This window comes from Xyrauchen texanus, chromosome 39, assembly GCF_025860055.1.
Source record: "Xyrauchen texanus isolate HMW12.3.18 chromosome 39, RBS_HiC_50CHRs, whole genome shotgun sequence".
NCBI classification, from domain to species: domain Eukaryota; kingdom Metazoa; phylum Chordata; class Actinopteri; order Cypriniformes; family Catostomidae; genus Xyrauchen; species Xyrauchen texanus.
Window position 1 is genome coordinate 21,954,381 of NC_068314.1, and position 21,833 is coordinate 21,976,213.

The 21,833-nt window shown below is 38.7% G+C and overlaps 1 protein-coding gene across 1 annotated transcript in view; it reads right to left on the reverse strand.

Annotated features, from left to right (window-relative positions):
* Positions 1-4,581: 4,581 nt before the first annotated feature.
* The window catches only part of LOC127632893 (homer protein homolog 3-like), a 42,495-nt gene continuing 25,243 nt past the window's right edge, over positions 4,582-21,833 (reverse strand). Inside the window, exons 6-10 of the mRNA XM_052111715.1 lie at positions 17,602-17,738; positions 12,122-12,278; positions 10,544-10,654; positions 8,877-8,957; positions 4,582-8,508 (exon numbers count right to left, since the gene is read on the reverse strand). Of these exons, the coding sequence (XP_051967675.1) occupies positions 8,323-8,508; positions 8,877-8,957; positions 10,544-10,654; positions 12,122-12,278; positions 17,602-17,738 (672 nt within the window). The 3' untranslated portion in view covers positions 4,582-8,322. The remainder of the gene's footprint in view (positions 8,509-8,876; positions 8,958-10,543; positions 10,655-12,121; positions 12,279-17,601; positions 17,739-21,833) is intronic.

The window sequence follows — 21,833 nt, forward strand, 5'->3', positions numbered from 1 at the left end:
AGTAATGACATCTAAATTGTGTATGTGCATTTGATTGATATTTTGGAGTTATACGACAAGATGTGAAAAGACAGAGAAAGTCAAAGTGATGCTTTAAATCATGCTTATATTTTGATAATTAAAAACAACTGTTTGGCTTTTCTGTTTTAAAGGTGGATTGTCCAGGGACTTCTTGGAATAGACTTTGGGCATGAAAACTTAATTTTAGGTTGTCCTGAAGTCATGTTTGCTGTGTTGGGGCCTGATATGGCTGTCTTTAACCTACAAAGAGATAAGTACAAGATGAAGATCAGAGAGCTCTAAACATTTGAAGTGCACAGCCATCTTTTCTTTATCACTAGGCAAAAAGCCCTAACTTAGCAAATCATTGCAATTTCATTGACACCTCTAAAGAAATTACAACTAAACTTTTGGCACCATTGGGACAGCCAGGGCCCATCACACAGTTAACTACAATGCTCAATACACTGCAAACAATCCAGACCAATGTATATGTTTACCTCTTATGGATTGAGCAGGAGAATAAATTTGAATCCATTGAGCTGGAATTTATCTGCTGTGAATTGTAAATATTTTACCTGCTGACGCTGATAGGGTTGAGCTCCTGTCTCCATGGTATGGGGTACAATTGGACCTGGCTCTAAAAACACAAGTAATGCAGAGAAATATTAGATATTATTATTATTACATTATAACATACATTTGAAAATATAACAATAAAGATATGTTTGTGTTTTTTTACAGGTTAGGTTAATCAAAATATCTTTAAATAAGATCAGTAGAGAAATAAAGATAGCTCTGTACCGCACAACAGGAAAGAACAGGATCAGACTGACAGGAAACAACCTAAACAGAGATAACATAAGACCTCTAAGATAATTAATTAGGATCAAGTCAGTGAGAACAAAGTCTCTCTAGCAAGTCAGTCCCCTGTCAGCCATCTTTGGAACGCTCTCGAGAGGCTCTTTCCAGTCAAGCCAGTTCAGCTACTAACTACTTCAATGGAGAAAGTTGATCATATTTACGATCAAATAACATATTTCAAATCAGCAATAAAATATGACAATACTGGTATCATAAATTGTTATTATTTACATCATATTACACTAAATAAAATAAAAACGCTATTTTCCTTGATGTATAATGCGCATATGCAATCCAGAGTTGCTTGACAGACATGTCTGTATCTAAAAGGTGATTGGCTCTATTAACTGTAAGGTGGGACTTACTTTCTACATCCGTTGACCGTTGGGCACTCAGAGCTCCTTGAGCGTTTCGATTTCTCCCATTGATTTTAATAGAAGTGGCCCATCTCTACGGAATGATATTCCGGACATTATTCAAAAGGAATTGCAAATTGTATTTGCAATTGCGTTTTCAATTTGTGGACGCATAAAATGTGACATAATCCAAACGCAATTGCAAATCGCGCATTACGGTTTGCATTTTCGTTTAAGCGAACGCACAGTGACTGCCAGATTTCAAATGGAAAAGCAAAGTCCGTTTGCAACTGTGTTTCCCATATTTTACGAGTTTTGGCCCTGTCATATTTAAATAGCAATTTCAATTACCACGTCTGCTTTTTCACTTTCTCAGCGTCACGTATGTAGCCAGCCAAAACTCAAATGGAATACTATTTTTTTTTTTTTTTTGCAATATTAACAAACAGAACAAGACGATACATACAAGAAATATAAACAATCTTTCAAAACAAAAGAGAAATTATGGTTCAGAATACATTAAGAGAGGAAATGTGAAAGAAATGTAAATATATTCAACAATAGTCTAAAAAGAAAAGAGTAAGAGATGAAAGAAAAAAAAGAAGAAGAGGGCACAAAAGAAAAAACATTAAGAGAGAATATTAAACATGGCACTAATTCTGGATGTTTTCATTGCTTTCTTGTTAACAGAAGTTGAAATTGTATTTAAATACATCTTCAATTCTTCTTTGAAAAAGCTAAAGTGGGGTTTACTTTTTATATATTTACATTTATGGATATGAAACTTTCCAATATATAAAAGAAGGTTTATACAAAAACATGCATTAATTAGATTCTTGTCTTTAACATAAAATCCAAAATGAATGTGTCTATATGATAAAGAAAAGTTACATAAAACCTTTTGGACAATCAGAGCATCAATATAGTTCCAGAAAGACCGAGTAAAAAGACATTCCCAAAACAAATGATCAACCGTTTCAGAGGAGGCTTCACAAAAAGAGCAGGAAGTATCAATATCATTTCTAAATTTCTTTAAAAAGTATTTAACTGGATAAAATCTATGAATAATTTTATAGGATATTTCTTTAACTTTATTAGTTAGAAAGAATTTCTGAGGAAGTGACCAAACATATGACCATTTAATATCATCAAAAAGGTTATTCCAATAAGAAATGGAGGAAGGAATTGAAGTAACAGGGTCCAAAAATAATGACCTAATTTTATAATTGGATTTATGTATTGAAAAACAAACAGAACCAACCACAGTAGATTCAGGGCTAGGGGAGAAACAGAAGTCACTGTTGCACTATTATTGTTTCTAAACAGCATACAGATTTCCAAAGAGATGGTCTTGAAAACTATATTAAATTCTTTACTAGATACTGGGAATTGGTATCCTGAAACAAAATCGGAATAATTAAATAAATTACCTTCACTATCAAATAGCTGGTTTACTAATATCACCCCATTATTGAACCAGTTTTCAAGAAATAAAGATTTCCTCTTATGAAGAATATTACTGTTGTTCCAAATTAAAAAATTGTGTGGCAATAAATTATGCTTGTAAATAAGTTTCCAAGCCATAAGCATCTGCTGATGATAATTGGAAAGTTTGACAGGAAGTTTACTAATTGAATAATTGCACATTAAAAGAAAATGTATACCTCCTAATTGAGAAAAAATATATCTTGGGATTATACTACAAATAGAAGATTGATTGTGAAGGAAACGTTTAAGCCAATTAATTTTCAAGGTATTGTTAAGAGAATCAAAATCAATGAAATTTAAGCCACCTTTATTATAAGAATTCAAAATAAATGATTTTCTAATACTCAAATGGAATACTAATTCCCTTAGTATTTCCATTTCCGATGCCTTACACAGAAACCTGTCAATCAGGGTCAAGGGTGGGATTATGCTATGGGGCGTGTTTGTCTTGGGAAGTGACGTCACTCACAGTCGACGGTCAAGAGGTGATGCCCTGAACAGATGCCGGTTTATCAAATCAAATCAAATCACTTTATTGTCACACTACCATGTACACAAGTGCAACAGTAGGTGAAATTCTTGTGTGCAGTTCCGAGCAACATAGCAGTCATGACAGTGACGAGACATATACCAATTACAGTAAACAACATACTTACACAAAACAATTTACAAATCAAATGTACACATACTTACACAACACATATACAATGTACAGTAAACAATACACACAATATACAATACAATAAGTAGGAGTATATGAAATATATATATATATATATGAAGTAGTATATTGAGGAGAATATGTTGACAGTCCAGTGTGAGATTATAGATGAATAAAGTGCAATAAAGTGCTAATTATTGATCCTGATAGACTGTGAGTGATGTCACTTCCCAAGACAAACACGCCCCATAGCATAATCCCACCCTTGACCCTGATTGACAGGTTTCTGTGTAAGGCATCGGAAATGGAAATACTAAGGGAATTAGTATTCCATCTGAGTTTTGGCTGGCTACATACGCGACGCTGAGAAAGTGAAAAAGCAGATGTGGTAATTGAAATTGCTATTTAAATATGACAGGACCAAAACTCGTAAGATATGGGAAACACAGTTGCAAACGGACTTTGCTTTTCCATGTGAAATTTGGCAGTCACTGTGCGTTCGCTTAAACGAAAATGCAAACCGTAATGCGCGATTTGCAATTGCGTTTGGATTATGTCACATTTTATGCGTCCACAAATTGAAAACGCAATTGCAAATACAATTTGCAATTCCTTTTGAATAATGTCCGGAATATCATTCCATACATCTCTGTTTAAGAGGGTTCACTTAAAACAGTGTGAGACAGCGTTTAGCTATTATGCCACACGAAGCTGGAATCCGCTTCCAGAAGAGGTCAGATATGCTCCAACAGTAGCCACATTAAAATCCAGACCGAAAACACTTCTGTTTTTGCATTTTCTGACTGAACACTGTGCTGCACTTACTGCACTGCATCATTCTATTTCTGTATTTTTTTTAATCATTTCAATAATTTATCATTTTAAATAATGTTTAAAATTAATTTTATATTTTTTTATTGTAGCTTGGATTTTCTTTATCATTTATTTGTCAATCCCTTGAATTGCCATTTGAATATAAATTGAGTTATATACATAAAATTACCTTGCCCACCATGGTATTTATTCGGACACCACCAGATCAGAGAAAACTATTCCAGCTCCGTGTTTGTATAACAGTACATCATGTCTATATCGTGCTATATTGTGGTTGTCATAGTAATAATCATGTTTATTCATAAAAAAAATTAATAATAATCTAAACGATTAAAAATACAGACTCCTTTATTGGTATGAAAATAATGCAGGCTTTTATTGGACTTTATTATTGTACACACAATAGGCACTGTATGAAGCAGCACATACATTTTTCAAAATGAACAAAGTTTCTGGTTAATATGTAAAAATAAATAAATAAATAAAATAACAAAATCTGTCTATCTGAATTCCACTTCGTTTGCAATAAAGAAAACAAACATCGCGCGATCTTCCGTGTCTAGAGTTGGTTCCGCATGCGACGAAAAGCGACGAGAAGTGTCCGGCTTGACGGCTCTATTTTTAACTCCTTCCTAAACTGAAACAGGCAAAACCCGTCGATCGGCATCGAGATGCAGGTCAAGTCGAACACACTTAAAGCCAAGTACACTCACACAACATAACAAGACACAAGAACACATGGCAGTGAAAACCAAACAATGCCACGTGTTCACACAACACGAAACAAAACATGAGTGAATTCAGCCACAAAAAGATTTAAACAAAACCAACAGAAGTGGCTGAACCCTTTCTTTTACTATCACACTTAAAGACAATTATTTAATTTTATTATAAATAAAACATTTCTGAGGCAGAGCATTGTGGTGAATACAGTATTTATGATGTAACAAACATACTTGGTGTCAGGACCCTGGTGACTGTTTGTGAAGTTCAGATAGTTTGACATTTTTATGAAAAGGTACATTTTGTTAGGTGAAATGGAGTAACCATAAGAAGTCAACCTTCTTGACTCAAACATTCGTGACAATTCATGGCCATCGCTAAAACTTTTGAAATTAAGTATTTGAGTACCTTTTACTTGATTACACCACTTTTAAAGCCATTAAACTGTTTAGTAGAAAATGACATTTCTACAAACTTGAAATTTAAACTAGAACTGTAAAATATGTATCATATCTGACCACCTTATTTGTCAGTGACCCGTATATACTAAAACAATAAAATAACGTTTACCTATCTCATGCACAGTTCTGGTCAAACAGATTGCAGAACTGAGGCAGCTTCAAAAACATTTTAATTAGTTGTAGAGACATTCATTTATTTTTTTGTCTTCCCTTTTCTCCCCAATTTGGAATATCCAATTCCCAATGCGTTCTAGGTCCTCGTGGTGGTGTAGTGACTTGCCTCAATCGGGTGGCAGAAGACAAGTCTCTGTTGCCTCCGCATCTGAGACCATCAATCCGAGCATTTTAGCACGTGGCTTGTTGAGCATGTTACCATAGAGATCTAGCGCATGTGGAGGCTTCACGCATGATCATGCTTGACTTAAAATACAAAACCACCCTAGACAAAATCTTGTACATGACCATTCAGCACATAGTTATAGACACAAAAATATATATGCCCTCAGTTTTTCTTTACAATATACGCTCGGTTTCTCTATCAGGTAGGTCAGGCCACTCAACCGGAGGTAACCCTGTCTGATCGTCCATCCATTGAGTGAGCGTGTATGGGTCGGCCAATCTGGTTCCGTCTGTTAAAATTTACTGATTCAAATAACAATCGTGGTCCCGGACAGTGAGTGACTTTACATATTCAGATAAAATCGGATTTTCTCCAGTCATTGTTAAAAAACAAGCTAACAAAACTTGCTATCTAACGTTAGTGAAGTGGTCAGGGGAATTGTTCTGCCTCCGCCCACAAAAAACGTCACAATGTTTACTAACTTAAAAGTGGTCTATTATCAGCAGCGTTCATGTACAACTCATCACGCGCCCCACCTAGAGCGAGAACCACATTATAGCGACCACGAGAAAGTTGCCCCAACCCTAGCAACAGGGCCAATTTGGTTGTTTAGGAAGCCTGACTGGAGTCACTCAGCACACCCTGGATTTGAACTTGGGACTCCAGGTGTGGTAATCAGCTTCTTTGCTCGCTGAGCTACCCAGGCCACTGAGACATTGATTTGTAAAGGGTTTCCAAGACAACAGTTGGAGCAAGTGTCTATCCATGATGCTCACAATTAAATATGCCTGTTATTTGGAAAATACTTTAAACACAATATTCTGACCACTGTATAATTTTTTGGTTTCCCACTGGTTTTCAGGTTTTGAGATGGAGAACTTTAATTCGTCAATAGGTGGCAGTAGTGTGTAAACAACTTAATGTAGTTTAATGTGAAGGTTAATCATCTACTAGTACTAAAATGGAAAATAAATTACTACAAAACTGATAAAAATTAAATGCGTTTCGCTACACACAATGAAGAATATTACGAATATTTCTTGTTCTTTTCTCCCTGAGAGAGGCTGTTTTGAGGTGGAGAATCTACCTTTATCTTATCATTATTTTGATGACTGTAAAGCACGATTCCTCAGAGAAACACTACATTTCTTATTAGTTAACATGTAAATATTCAAAACAGTTACTCATTGGATCCATTTAATTAAAAACTGTAACAACAAAGCACTCCATCCTTCCTTTATTATTCATTAGCTCTCCAGTCGTGACATATGATAATGAATTAAATATTTCAAAGTATATTTGTATTTTACAGAAGTACTGAGAAAGTATAGGCTCCCCTGGGTTATGTACTGTAATTGAAAACAGGTAAGCACAGGAGATGTGCACACATTAAGCAAATACTTTTATTGGGAATTCATAGAAAACCACAAACAGGCACACAATAGAAAAATAGCATAAGTGCAAATGTTTTTGCGATTGTACGGCAGATGTCCAAAGCAATGTCAAAGTTAACGTTTAGGTTTAAGACATGACGGACTCAAAAGAAAAACTATATTGTATAAAGGTTGGTATAAAGATGCATGCTGAGGTAACAACAGTTGTCTAAAAAAGTCTAGTGTTGTCCCTAAAGGGTTGCTGCATTTAAAAGTGCCATTTTGAACTGATCTGAGTGTGAAAATTGAATTCGAGTGCTCTCCAAATAAGTTGATCCAGCTTGCAGAAATGCATCGGTACCTACTTACATATTCAGACATAGACGGCAGCAGATCAGCTAAAATAATGAATTTGCTAGAAAATGACGAAGGGAAATTAAGATTAACTATTTACCCTAGTTACTGTATTGTTTGTTTCTAAGAGAAATACCATGTTTATGTTAGTGCCATGTGCTTTGTCAATAATAGAGCCCTAAATCAAGCAAGATTTATGAGCCTTGTAAAAGGAACTGTTAATGGCCAGAGTGATTAAACAAGCCAATAAACCACTTAATAAATGTCCTAACAAAGACATACTGGTGTCCATAAATATTGAGATACTTGAGGATATTTTTATTCCTGAATTCCACTTATAGGTATCTCACAATAATACTGGTAAATACATTGAACAGTGTCGCTTATATCAACAGAATATCCCATTCAAAGTCTTCTAATGACTCATTTCGAAAGCTAGTCCAAGATCACGACCAAATCACATATCTTTCAAAAGTCAACAACAATTCAGCTATTGATATCTAGTGCCACTCGCAGCTCTGAATCATGTCTAGAGGAAGCTTCAGTCTTTTTGACAGTTCCCTAGGATTTTACTTCAGGCAAACACAGGCCATGTTCAGTGTGAAGCACCTGGTAAGCTACACTCATGACACTCAGCTGTCAGAAAGCAAATGTTTAAGATGGAAGCAAATCAGCAACTTCATCCAAATTCTTTTTTATTTAGTTTTTTCTTGCTCTGGTTTTGTCATACCTATCTGGTTTTTGATACAGCTTAGTACTATGACGAACTGCTGGCTTGTAAATTGTGCTGCTGGGGAACATTCCAGTAGAGAAGTTTCTAGAAGTTTCCCATAATGGTATCTTTGTGGTATGGTTTTGCAACATCTGGTCATTTCTCCAGCAGCTTGGCTAAGTTCTGCCGCAGGTCACTCAGGTCATAGATCTTGACGTCTAAAGTTTCAATGGCCTTTTGCACTTCACTCTCCACCCTGTTCCGGGCAACCTGGGAAGAAGCTAAAGCCTTTTCTGCTGTTTGCACTCGACTCTCCAGCTCTACATTTTTCACCTCCAGGTCCTAATACCAAAGCAAATAACCATAAATTCAGGTAACAAAATGTTGATCATATTTATACAGTGGTGTCCAAAAGTCTGAGACAACTAGAGAAAATGCTTCAATTTTGCATTTATCTAATGGAATACAAAAGTTTCCATTGCAAATGATAACAAGCTCAATATCACAAATGAGATTTTTTGATTAGTTTCTCATTCATTTTAAGTTAACATAATTTTGAAAAATAACTAGTTAAAATCATTTGTTTTACATTCTTCAGAATGCTACATCTTTGTTATTTCCAGGTTAAAATTAATTTACAAATCCCAGATTTTCAATATGCTCTCAGATTTTGGACCCCACTGTTCCTCTGAATTAGTAAATTCATTTACCTGCATTCTTTTGCTGGCCTCTTCCCTTTCTTTCTCCAGCTCACTAAAATCTGATTTCTTCTCTTGCAGACACTTTATTTCCTGTAATTATAATTTCTACTGTCATAGTGCATTGTCTGTAATCATATTCGTATTAAACAATAGATTTTAAATATTTTATTAACTGTGTTTGACAGGATTAAGGAAGTTGTTTCACATGGTGTGCTGCCATTACAATGTTAAAACTGGAATCGGCCTTTGTTGTGTCGTGTCACAAAGCGACAGCTTGAGGGTGTCTACACTGAAAGTGTCAAAGCTCCACGTCAGCAAAGAATATTCACCAACCCCGTACAAATCAGCTGTGAATTTGAGGCTAGACATAAAGGGATAGTTCAACCAAAAATGCTAATTTCCTCATCATTTACTCACCCTCATGCCATCCCTGATGTGTATGGCTTTCTTCTGCAAAACACAAATTAAGATTTTTAGAAGAATATCTCATTGTGTCCATACAATGCAAGTGAATGTGGCCAGAACTTTGAAGCTCCAAAAAGCACGTAAGGTAATCCATACGACTCCAGTGGTTTAATCCATGTCTTCAGACGCAATATGATAGGTGTGGGTGAGAAACAGATCAATGTTTAAGTCCTTTTTCACTGTAAATCTGTTCTGACCAGTAGTTGCGATATGCATGAAGAATGTGAATCGCCAAAAACAAAAGAAGAATCTGAAAGTGAAATTTGAATGTGGATATTTACAGTAAAAAAAGACATAAATATTGATCTGATTCTCACCCACACCAATCATAATGCTTCTGAAGATATGGACCACACCATTCACTTTCATTGTTTAAGATCCAATCTTTCTTTCTTCTGCAGAACACAAACAAAGATTTTAAGAAGAATATCGGTGGTATGGATTACTTTTACGATGCCTTTATATACGTTTTGGTCATTCAAAGATCTGGCCACCATTCACTTGCATTGTATGGACCAACAGAGCTGAGATATTGTTCTAAAAATCTTTGTTTGTGTTCTGCAGAAGAAAGAAAGTCCTACACATCTGAAATAGAATGAGGGTGAGTAAATAATGAGAAAATGTTTATTTTTAGTTTAACTATCCCTTTAAGCTACAGTATTTTTTAATGGCAATACTGATGTTGAATGGGCTATTTTAGAATAGTGAAACTTAATGTTACATCTGCATGTACATTTATTATTTACTCACCCTTATGTTGTTCTAAACCGTTATGACTTTCTTTCCTCAGTGGAACACAAAAGGAGATGTTAGGCCATCATTTGCTTTTATGGAATCTTACTCAAACAAAGAAAGTGAATGGCGGCTGATAGAAAAATTGAGGGTGAGTAAATTATGACAGAATACATTTTTTGGATGAACTATCCCTTAAAGAATAAAACGAATAAAACACATTTCAATCAATTCATGATATTCGTAAAAATATTTGTTTTTAATTTCATACAAACACGAAAAATAAAGTGGTTGGAGCAGCTCTACAGTGTGTCAAATACAAAAACAGGGCGTCCGTTAACAGGGGCTTGCAGTGTAGACAGCTCTGTGGAATATAAAGGTAGTGTTGTATATTTGATGTGTCATGACACACGCCCCTAAGGAGTCTTTTGCTTTGTCATTCAGCACATTTATTACAATGTCAAGGAGCTAAACTGCACCTCATCTTTAGCTTTTATAAGAGCCTCCATCTCTGCCATTGATTGTGTGAGATCCTCGCCGCCACTCTCACTGGAGGCAGAAACCCCGCCCTGAGCCTCCAGCTCTGCAACCTGAAACATGAAACCAACAGACTACATCTATTCCAAGTTCTCCCACCAATCACAGGCCAAATACTCAGCCTCCACTTTATAAAATATGACAGAATTGGAAAATGCAGAATTTCCCAGAAAGGTGAGTAGTTTGTGTCCCGTCCATTAGTGGTGCTAATAATTAATCGATAATCTATTAATTGTCGTTAATAATTTGACCGATTAAGCTTATTCGACAATTCATTCATTTCAGAAGAAATGCATTCAGTAATCATGCCAGCAGATGATAAGTCTATACAGTCATCTGCCGCTAGAGGGAGCATATGCGTTACATGCAACGTCATGTTCAAATCACAGAAGAAGAACCACACTGTTACCAGTGTTGGAGCATTTCACTATAAACGAACATTGTTTTCTGCATACATCATGATAGTGTTTTAGAGTACAATATGAAAACAAGCCCTATTGATCTGCTGGTCTCCTTGTTTCATTTCAACCTATAATTACATCACCTGATATCTCACCAGCACTAGAGAAGAGGTATGTTATTTAGGCTACTGTGTTTATGCAACGTTTTATAATGTATGAACACAAAGTTCTGTAAAGTTGTGTTTAAAAATGTAAAGTTCTATACAAGTTATTATTAAAAGTAATTAAACAATGTACACATCTGTACTAAGCATAGCCTAAATGTATTAAAATACACTGAACTAAAAATATTTTAAGAGGAAAATTAAGTTAATACTTGCATTTCTTCAGTGTATATATTTAAATTGCTTGTTACAGTTGTATCTTTAAGGAGATCAAAAAGAGGGTCCACACTATCCCACCCAAGAGTTGCTGTGTTCTCCAGTGGCGTTACATTCCACACAGACATTTTCTCTGTAACTTGGCTTCTCATCTTCAGAGGTAGCTATAATATACAGGCAACTCTGCACTCATGCTTAACCCTGAGGTGAAATAATAAACCAGGCCATCACTGCACTGGAGCTTTTAGCATGGTCACAACTCACAGACATTTCTTTGTTTGCGTTAGAGAGAAACTTAGCGGTCTCATTTTCCCCACAGTCATTTGTCTTTCCTCTGTTCCGGGCAATGAAGCTGCAATGTCTTTTCCTATAAATATCCTTCTGTGCAGTCTCTGCAGACCTTAACTACATACGTCACCTGGCTGATGTTTGGTCTTGCGGACTTGTTTCTAAAGGGAGTGCTAAAGGGAAATATTCAAATATTCAGAACAAATTGTTAACATATGTGGACATTTAAATATGCAGTTGTCCTGAAAAAAGCACCAGTAGGTAAGACTTGAATCTCTCAAACCACTTATGAATATTTAATTAACAGAATCATTGGCTGAAAGTAGTATTTGTTTCTCCAGTCGGCCTCATACAGACATCCTATGGTTTTAGTAAATGACCTATGAGAAAACTGAATAGACCTTTATAAGCCGTGCTCAGAGCCTTCTGTGACCTCACTCAACGTTCTCACCTGCTCTCGGAGTCGGTCGGTTTCTTCCTGATACTCAGCTAATTGCTTTTTCCATTGTTCAATGCTGCTGTTTGCTTCGTGAAGAGCTGCAACCAACTTAGCGTTGCTGTCCCGTAGAGAAAAAAGCTCGGCCTCAGATTTTATCTCGCATATCGACCTGTAGATAAAGATCTGGGTTTTAGTTACATTCTGATTCTTTATGAGTCCAATATATTTTGTCCCAACACACACAGATGGTATTTGAAATGCAACATTTATTTTCTGTTATCTTAAAGGGATAGTTCATCAAAAATAAAAATTCTGTCATCAGAATTCATTTTTATTCACCCTCAAGTTTTTGCAAACCTGTGTAAGAATTTAGCTTTTATATTTTGGGTCAGTACTGGCCACCCGTATTTGATTTTCAGAGGCATTTATTTTTATTTTTACCTTTTATGAGGGCATATCTTACTGCAATTATTTAAAACATACTGTGTCTAATCCATTTGGCAAATTCTTTTATTTAATTGATTTATAATTTTTTACCACTTAGCCTAAGCATTTAATAAAAATCAATTCATATTTTATGCCATAATAAATATAACTATGACTATAAAAATCTAATAATTATTCCAAATTTTACAAATAAAAGTAGGGGTGTGAATCTTTGGGATGAAAGCAAATCGATTCTGTGGTTTTCTATTCGATTCAAAAGTGATTTTTGCAAATTCAAAACGATTCAGTCCGATTCACAACAAAATTTGATTTGATTTATGATTTAATTCTGCATTTAAAAAAATGCATTTATAGGGTGCTGTAAAGGATTTTAGCCGTTCTACTTCCACTGAGCTGTTGAATTAGCCATGCCCCCTCTTTCCAAAACTCTGCACTCCAGAGGTAACAAATGAGGTTTATTGAGACCGACATAGTGCAGAAACAGTTGTTTAAAACAACAGCAGCAAAATGGCACCCTCATCAGACAACTGTTATGAACAACGTGGCTTAAAAATGGCCGTAAGTCTCAATAATTCGCTGCAACTACAATACTATGAGAGTGTGCAAAATAATTGGCAGGTTGAAAGCATCATTGTTGTCACGTTCCTGTGTTGTCTGCCCCGGGTTTTCTGTTTCACATGCCACTTTTCACGTTCCATGTCACGTTTTCCTTGTTGTCCGCCCCGTGTTTCACTGTCTGTGTACAAACTACATTTCCCATGGTTCCCAGCCCTCATCACCACTGCCACAGCGTTATTGTCTGCACCTGAATATCGTTTGTTATCCTCCTGTGTCGCTGTATTTAACCCCGTTTGTTTCTCCATTCCCCTGTCGGTCTTTGATGTCTGTGGACGCCTGTTACCCATGCTCTCTGTCTTTATTTACTTCCCGTTGCACCCTTTGTATGCCTTCCGTGTTTTGTTAACCCTTTGTATGCCCGCCGTGTTTTGTTTTACTTTTTCCCATCATGGATGTTTTCCTTTGTTCGTGTTTTCGTGTTACCCTTTTATTAAATAAACCTCCGCTGCAAGTAGATCCTCGTCCCGTGTCTGCCTTCACCTACAATCCTGACAGAAAGACCGACCCATAATGGATCTAGCAGCGGTTTTCACCAAACTGGCCCAGGCGAAGTTGACCGTTCGCGAGTACTCACGGCTCTTTTCCACTGTCGCCATCCACACCGGGTTCGACAACGCTTCCCTGAAAACCATCTACATGGTCGGGTTACCATCATGCCGGCGGAGGGAAGCGCCGGAACCTGGAGAGCACACATGGAGGGAGTACGTGAGTCTCGTGCTGAAGAAGCTCGCGGCCGAGGAACCACCCCTCGTGATTCCGGCTTTCGAGCCTGAGCCCATGCCTACCCAGATCGACGAGCCAGCGCTGCCAACTTTGTCCGCCCGAGGAGGAGGAGAAGAAAAGCTTCCGCTCTCCAGCGCACGCCGGCCATGATCAGCGAGCCAGCACCCGCGCCGGCCACGATCAGCGAGCCAGCACCCGCGCCGGCCACGATCAGCGAGCCAGCACCCGCGCCTGCCACGATCAGCGAGCCAGCACCCGCGCCTGCCACAGTCAGCAAGCCAGCGCCCGCGCCTGCCACGGTCAGCGAGCCAGCGGCTGTAGCCTCGACCGTCCCAGAGCCAGCGCCTGTAGCCTCGACCATCCAAGGGCCAGCGCCAGTAGCCATGACCGTCCAAGAGCCAGCGCCCCTCGAGCCTTCTAGGGCTCCTCCTCCCGAGCCTCCCAGGGCTCCGCCTCCCAAGTCTCTCGAGTCTTCCAGGGCTCCTTCTCCCGAGCCTCCCAGGGCTCCGCCTCCCAAGTCTCTCGAGTCTTCCAGGGCTCCTCCTCCCGAGCCTCCCAGGGCTCCGCCTCCCAAGTCTCTCGAGTCTTCAGGGCTCCTCCTCCTGAGCCTTCCAGGGCTCCGCTCCTCAAGTCACTCGAGCCTTCCAGGGCTCCGCCTCTCGAGCCTTCCAGGGCTCCGCCTCTCGAGCCTTCCAGGGCTCCGCCTCTCAAGCCTCTCGAGCCTTCCAGGGCTCCAACTCTCAAGCCTCTCGAGCCTCCCAGGGCTCCTCTCGAGCCTCCCAGGGCTGCCTCCTTGCCCTTGTGCCTCCGTGGACTTCCTGATTGCCCCTTGTGCCTCCTTGGTCTGTCTCTGTGTCCCTTGTGCCTCCTTGGTCTGTCTCTGTGCCCCTTGTGCCCCCTCTGGTCTGTCTGTTCTCCCCCTCGTCTAGCCCCCCTCTCCTTGAACTTTTGTTTGTTTTTTAAATTTTTTTGTTGTTGTTTAGGACCATCTGGAATCCGGTCCTTTTGAGGGGGGATTATGTCACGTTCCTGTGTTGTCTGCCCCGGGTTTTCTGTTTCACATGCCACTTTTCACGTCCCATGTCACGTTTTCCTTGTTGTCCGCCCCATGTTTCACTGTCTGTGTACAAACTACATTTCCCATGGTTCCCGGCCCTCATCACCACTGCCACAGCGTTATTGTCTGCACCTGAATATCATTTGTTATCCTCCTGTGTCGCTGTATTTAACCCCGTTTGTTTCTCCATTCCCCTGTCGGTCTTTGATGTATGTGGATGCCTGTTACCTGTGCTCTCTGTCTTTATTTACTTCCCGTTGCACCCTTTGTATGCCTTCCATGTTTCGTTAACCCTTTGTATGCCCTCCGTGTTTTGTTTTACTTTTTCCTATCGTGGATGTTTTCCTTTGTTCGTGTTTTCGTGTTACCCTTTTATTAAATAAACCTCCGCTGCAAGTAGATCCTTGTCCCGTGTCTGCCTTCACCTACAATCCTGACAATTGTCTGCGAGTCTAGTGCTGTCAGAGAGACAGGTGAGATATCTTAAGACAATTATTTCATTCATATCTTTCAGAGAGTTGAACATTTTTTGCTACCTTTCCATGAAAGAATTGCTTACAGCACTTTTAAATACTTCCTCTAATGTGTCTTAAGGAAAAAAAAAAGGCAAACTACTTAAGATTGCTTTTTGCACCATAAGTAACTTGAAAGAAAATACATTAAATATATGTACTGTACATAGAGGCTACATTGAATACAATAATAGCACAAGAGTACAATGTGCCAATAAAATATTTAAGAGCTGAACATGGCTAGAAAATAATTCCATATTCCATTTAAAAATACTTTTTATTAATTTGCATGACTTTTTCAGGCCTGGAAATCACAATTTTTAAATTCCCTGATATTTCCAGGCTTTCTAAGTCCATGGGGACCCTGAATCAATAAACTAATCCAAATATTATGCATCGAGAAAACAAATGAATCGTTACACCCCTAAATAAAAGACAGACAAATTTATTACGAGAGCATTTTTCCCCCCATATTGAATTTTGGCGACATTTTTGTAAATTTTGATGCCATTTTTGCTCCCGTATGACTTTATTTGTTTCACGAAACACAAAAGTAGATTTTAGGCAGAGTGTTAGGTGTCAGGGTATAAGGGGTAGGTACTTCAGGGCTGAACTGGTAACCGGTGGGCCGACGCACTTTGGGGCTGATCAGGGGCGGACTGGCCATCGGGAGAACCGAGCGGGCCGGTGGGTCGGCCGCAAAACGGGCCAAATGGGCCAAGATAAGCTAAAATGAGCCGCCACGTTATGTAGAACAGACCACAAAATGGTGCCACGATATGCAGAAAAGAACAGAAAACAACTTTCTGGCCAGTTGCTATGTAAAAATCCTGAGCAGCCCTAATGTGAACGGTATTCCATTAATGCTAAATTCACATATTGATGTTTCCTCTAAAACTGATATCTTCCAGAACATGGACAATAAGCTTTGTAAAGCCTATATATGCTGTTTTATTGTACAGTGATCATAATGAAATATGTTTATTAATAATATATTCTGTTAAGGTAACTGAATGGGCTTTGTGTGCCTCAGGCTTTAATTTAAAGCAATCATCAAATGCTAAACACAGCTATATATAAAGTGCCGTGACTAAAAGGCAAAATGCTTTATGCTTGAATCTGTAGAGTATTTTAAACTCACTGCCCATTACCCCAGAAAACTACTGAGGAGGAAGAGTATGTAAGGCGGATTGATTAGCTCAACAAGCATATGAGTGAGGCAGGTTTAGTACAGTCATCCCACAGGGAAACAACATATACACCTAATGTGTCCCAAAACTATATGTGTGGCTAATTAAAAGACAAAATCCATCCAATAAATAGTATCTTTTAAATAAATGCTTTTGGCTCAATTATAATGTCAACACAGACAAAGCAATGCATTTGCTATGTTTGTCATTACCCTTATGAAAAAGAACTGTAGCTGTACAAATGTATCAGATGGTAGCGCCATGATACTTTGATATGTACTGTGGTACTGTATGATTTTTTTCCCTCCCCTTTTCTCCCCAATTTGGCATGCCCAATTCCCAGTGCGCTCTAAGTCCTCGTGGTGGAGTAGTGACTTTCCTCAATCTGGGTGGAGGACAAATCTCAGTTGCCTCGGTGTCTGAGACCGCCAAGCCACGCATTTCATCATGTGGCTTGTTGAGTGTATTACCACAGAGACGTAACGCGTGTGGAGGCTTCAACTATACTACGCAGCATCCACCCACAACTCACCACTCGCCCCACCGAGAGCGAGAACCTCATTATAGTAACCACGAGGCGGTTAACCCAATGTGACTCTACCCATTCTTGCAACCAGGCCAATTGGTTGCTTAGGAAGCCTGACTGGAGTCACTCCGCATGCCCTGGATTCTAACATGCAACGCCAGGTGTGATAGTCAGCGTCTTGCTAAGCTACCCAGGCCCCATGGTACTATATGATTAACATATTAATTTCCGAAGGTTTTAACATGGTACTCCAAAGTTCTCCAAAGAATATTATAGAACATTTTTGTTTGTGGAGGCATTCTATGAAAAAACATTTTCATTAGATTTTCCATTATGAGAATAGTGGGGGACAAGAAAATGTGTACTCGTAAATGTGAGATTTGGATTTGATGGGTGTTTGGGGGATCTGAATGATTTACCCTTCAGAAAGCATTTTCCTCATCTGCTCTTTCTCCGTGGACAGCTCCATATCAGCACTCTTGCTGCGAAACAATTTATCGTCACTGGAGCCATTGACACCGAGCAGCGGAGGAGAGTGGTGGTCCACAGACAGTGCCTGTATTACAGACACAAGATGAATCAGTCCACAGGTAGGTTGCATTAAGGACAATAACTGTATTGGACATATTTCAGAAGAAATTATTGGACAATATTAACATTGTGTTAAATAATCACCATGAGGCTGATTAGGCCAATACTGGAAGCAGGTAATGTAACGTATTTCAAATGGTATACTCTTATTCTATGACATATTGACAAAAATACTAACTACTACTTTTCTACTGTACATGTTTTGATTTCACTTGAATCAAGTAAAATTCTACAATGGGGTTTCAGTATACAAAAAAACTGGTGAAAAAAATATAGATTTGTATTATTGACAGCATTAGAAATGAACTTGCATTAAGGGGCAATATTTGCCTTATCTATCCAGCCATGTAATATTTTGATATAATGTACATATTTTGCAAGATCAATGCAATAATTCTAGGTTCACATAGTCAGTGATACAACCGTATTTACTAACAGGTGCTACTCACATATTGGCCTGTTATATAACACCTTACAAGAGCAGCGTGAATACTGTCGGTACGAATGAATAAGCAAAGTTAAGCCTTTTTATGATTGTTGCGATAGTTGTTAATATCGACTGAAACTATATTGACTAAAATATCATAGATGGCGACTTCCAGGAGCCTGGGTAGCTCAGCGAGTATTGGCACTGACTACCACCCCTGGAGTCACGAGTTCGAATCCAGGGAGTGAGGAGTGTCTCCAGCCAGGTCTCCTAAGCAACCAAATTGGCCCAATTGCTAGGGAGGATAGTCACATGGGGTAACTTCCGCGTGGTCACGATTAGTGGTTCTCGCTCTCAATGGGACACGTGGTAAGTTGTGCGTGGATCTAAGAGAATAGCATGAGCCTCCACATGCTGCGAGTTTCCGCTGTGTCATGCACAGCGAGCCACATGATAAGATGCGCGGATTGACGTCTCCGAAGCGCAGGCAACTGAGATTTGTCCTCCGCCACCCGGATTGAGGTGTGTAACCGCGGCACCATGAGGACCTAGAAAGTAGTGGGAATTGGGCATTCCAAAACTGGGGAGAAAAGGGGATAATAAAAAAAAGATGCAGACTTCCATAATACTATGCACTGTATTTTCATGGAAATAGAATGTAAAAATGCTACTGTAAAAAAAATATTTTAAACATGTAAAATATTATAATATGTTTAACAAATATGTTTTTTAGATGTAAAAAGTATGATTTTGCCATATAATTAACAGTAAAAATAAATATTATGTTTAACTAGAGAATACATACTTTTTTGTAAACTATGTATGGTGAAAAACATTAATTAGGCCCTTCTAGAGGTCCCTTTATTATACTTTTGTAAAAAGTTATGTTTCTTTTTCTTTTTGATATCAGTTATGTACATTTGAGGTGTTCTATGCTATATTTTACAGTATGTAGTTTAGTGAATGTTTACTTAATTTTATTTTAGTGTTGCATAACCTGATGTTTTTTTGGGTTTGGGTGAGTGACACTGTCTATAAGTGTATTGGTCAATGTTTTTAAAAGGGCCCCTCTTAATGAATTTTAGTTAATTACTGTAACTCTTACAGTAGTTACCGTAGTGTTTAACAATACATTTTAAATTGAAAAACTGATTTTTATACTGTAGTTCCAGAAAGTTAGTATATCAAATTTATATTGAAAGGGTGAATATTCAATTCCTTTTTACAAGTTATATTTCATATTTTATCATCCTCATTTATTTTTATTATATTAATCCATGTTCTATTTCCTTTTACAATAAGGTGAAAGAACATGTATGTTATCTGAGGGGTGACTGAGGGTCTGGACCAGCGTTTCTCAACGGGGCGGTACCGCCCCCTAGGGGGCGTTTGGACAGTGTTGGGGGGGCGGTGTGAACAAGGCAGCAGAGAGGGGGGCGCTCAGGCACAAATGGGGGGGCGTTACTCCGAGGTACTCAACAGGCGGCCTGCGCAAAAATCTTTTCAGCTCTTCTCCTTAGCCTATGTTTTCGTCTTGCTCGGATTACTGCTGCCACTTCACCAGGAGGATATGCCAGGAGAGCCGCTTCCTAAGTTACACATGCTTTTAAGAGGCGGAGAATTTTCAGCGCAAAATAGAGGCGCGCGCTTTCACCGGCTTTTTCTGTACATAACGCGGAATACATAATTAGGCGCATAATTAGTGCTCAGGGCTCACACTAATGACCGTAATTAATAAAAAAAAAAGTGGCTGTTTTTGACGTCGTTTTTTCTTCGGTTCAGTTCAGGTGGCCGAGCTGTTGTCGTCTTTGTTCGTCATTTGAAATCAAATGACCGTTTGTAGGCTATTCAAATTTGAAGCCAAGTATATATTGCCTAATTGAGTGCGCGAACGGCCGCTGCTTTTTCATTGGCCATTTAGGTTAGTTACGTTATTGTTCACGTGATTGGTTCATCTTAAAAAAATTTGTGTGTGAGCCTGAATTTGTTTGAATTTTTAAATACATTTGCAATACCTTTCAAACAATCCATGTGTTTTTGCATTTTTTTCCAAACACAATATTACTCAACTTGAGGCTTTTACATGTAGTTTAAATACAATAAGAAACTTCTGTTTCAGTTTTTTTTTACCAAAAACTCAGGCTTCAGGTATCAGTGTTGCAATTGTTTGGCTGTAATAGTATTTCTGAAGTGTTTTTGTTTTTTTTTAAGGGGGCGTTAAGAGGATCATGAAGAGGTCAGGGGGGCGTTTGTTCAAAAAAGGTTGAGAACCACTGGTCTGGACCATGCCAGGAATGCAGTAACAGTGATTATTCATTTATCCCAGTGGATATAAAAAGTCTACACACCCCTGTTAAAATGCCAGGTTCTTGTGATGTAAAAGAATGAGACAAAGATAAATCATGTCAGAACTTTTTCCACCTTTAAATGTGACCTATAACGTGAACAATTCAATTGAAAAACAAACTGAAATCTTTGAGGGGGAAAAATAAAAAACTCACAATAACCTGGTTGCATAAGTGTGCACACCCTTAAACTAATACTTTGTTGAAGCACCTTTTGATTTTATTACAGCACTCAGTCTTTTTGGGTTGGAGTCTATTAGCATGGCACATCTTGACATGGCAATATTTGCCCACTCTTCTTTGCAAAAGCGCTCCAAATCTGTCAGATTGCGAGGAAATCTCCTGTGTACAGCCCTCTTCAGATCACCCCACAGATGTTCAATTGGATTCAGGTCTGGGCTCTGGCTGGGCCATTCCAAAATGTTAATAATCTTCTGGTGAAGCCAGGCTTTTGTGGATTTGGATGTGTGCTTTGGGTCATTGTCGTGCTGAACTTCAACTTGACTTGACTTGACTTGAAAGATGAACTTCATCTTCAGCTTTCTAATGGACGACTGAAGGTTTTGTGCCAAAATTCCCTGGTATTTGGAACTGTTCATAATTCCCTCCACCCTGACTAAGGCCCCGGTTCCAGCTGAAGAAAAACAGCCCCAAAGCATGATGCTGCCACCACCATGCTTCACTGTGGGTATGGTGTTCTTTGGGTGATGTGCAGTGTTGTTTTTGCACCAGACATATCTTTTGGAATTATGGCCAAAAAGTTCAACCTTTGTTTCATCAGACCATAACACATTTTCCCACGTGCTTTTGGGAGACTTGATGTTTGTTTTTGCAAACTTCAGCTGGGCTTGGATGTTTTTCTTTGTAAGAAAAGGCTTCCGTCTTGCCACCCTACCCCATAGCCCATTCATATGAAGTATACGGGAGATTGTTGTCACATGTAGCACACAGCCAGTACTTGCCAGAAATTTCTGCAGTTCCTTTAATGTTGCTGTAGGCCTCTTGGAAGCCTCCATGACCAGTTTTCTTCTCGTCTTTTCATCAATTTTGGAGGGACGTCCAGTTCTTGGTAATGTCTCTGTTGTGCCATATTTTCTCCACTTGATGATGACTGTCTTCACTGTGTTCCATGGTATATCTAATGCTTTGGAAATTCTTTTGTACCCTTCTCCTGACTGATATCTTTCAACAATGAGATCCCTCTGATGCTTTGAAAGCTCTCTGAGTACCATGGCTTTGGCTCCGAGATGCAACTAAGAAAATGTCAGGAAAATCCTACAAGAACAAC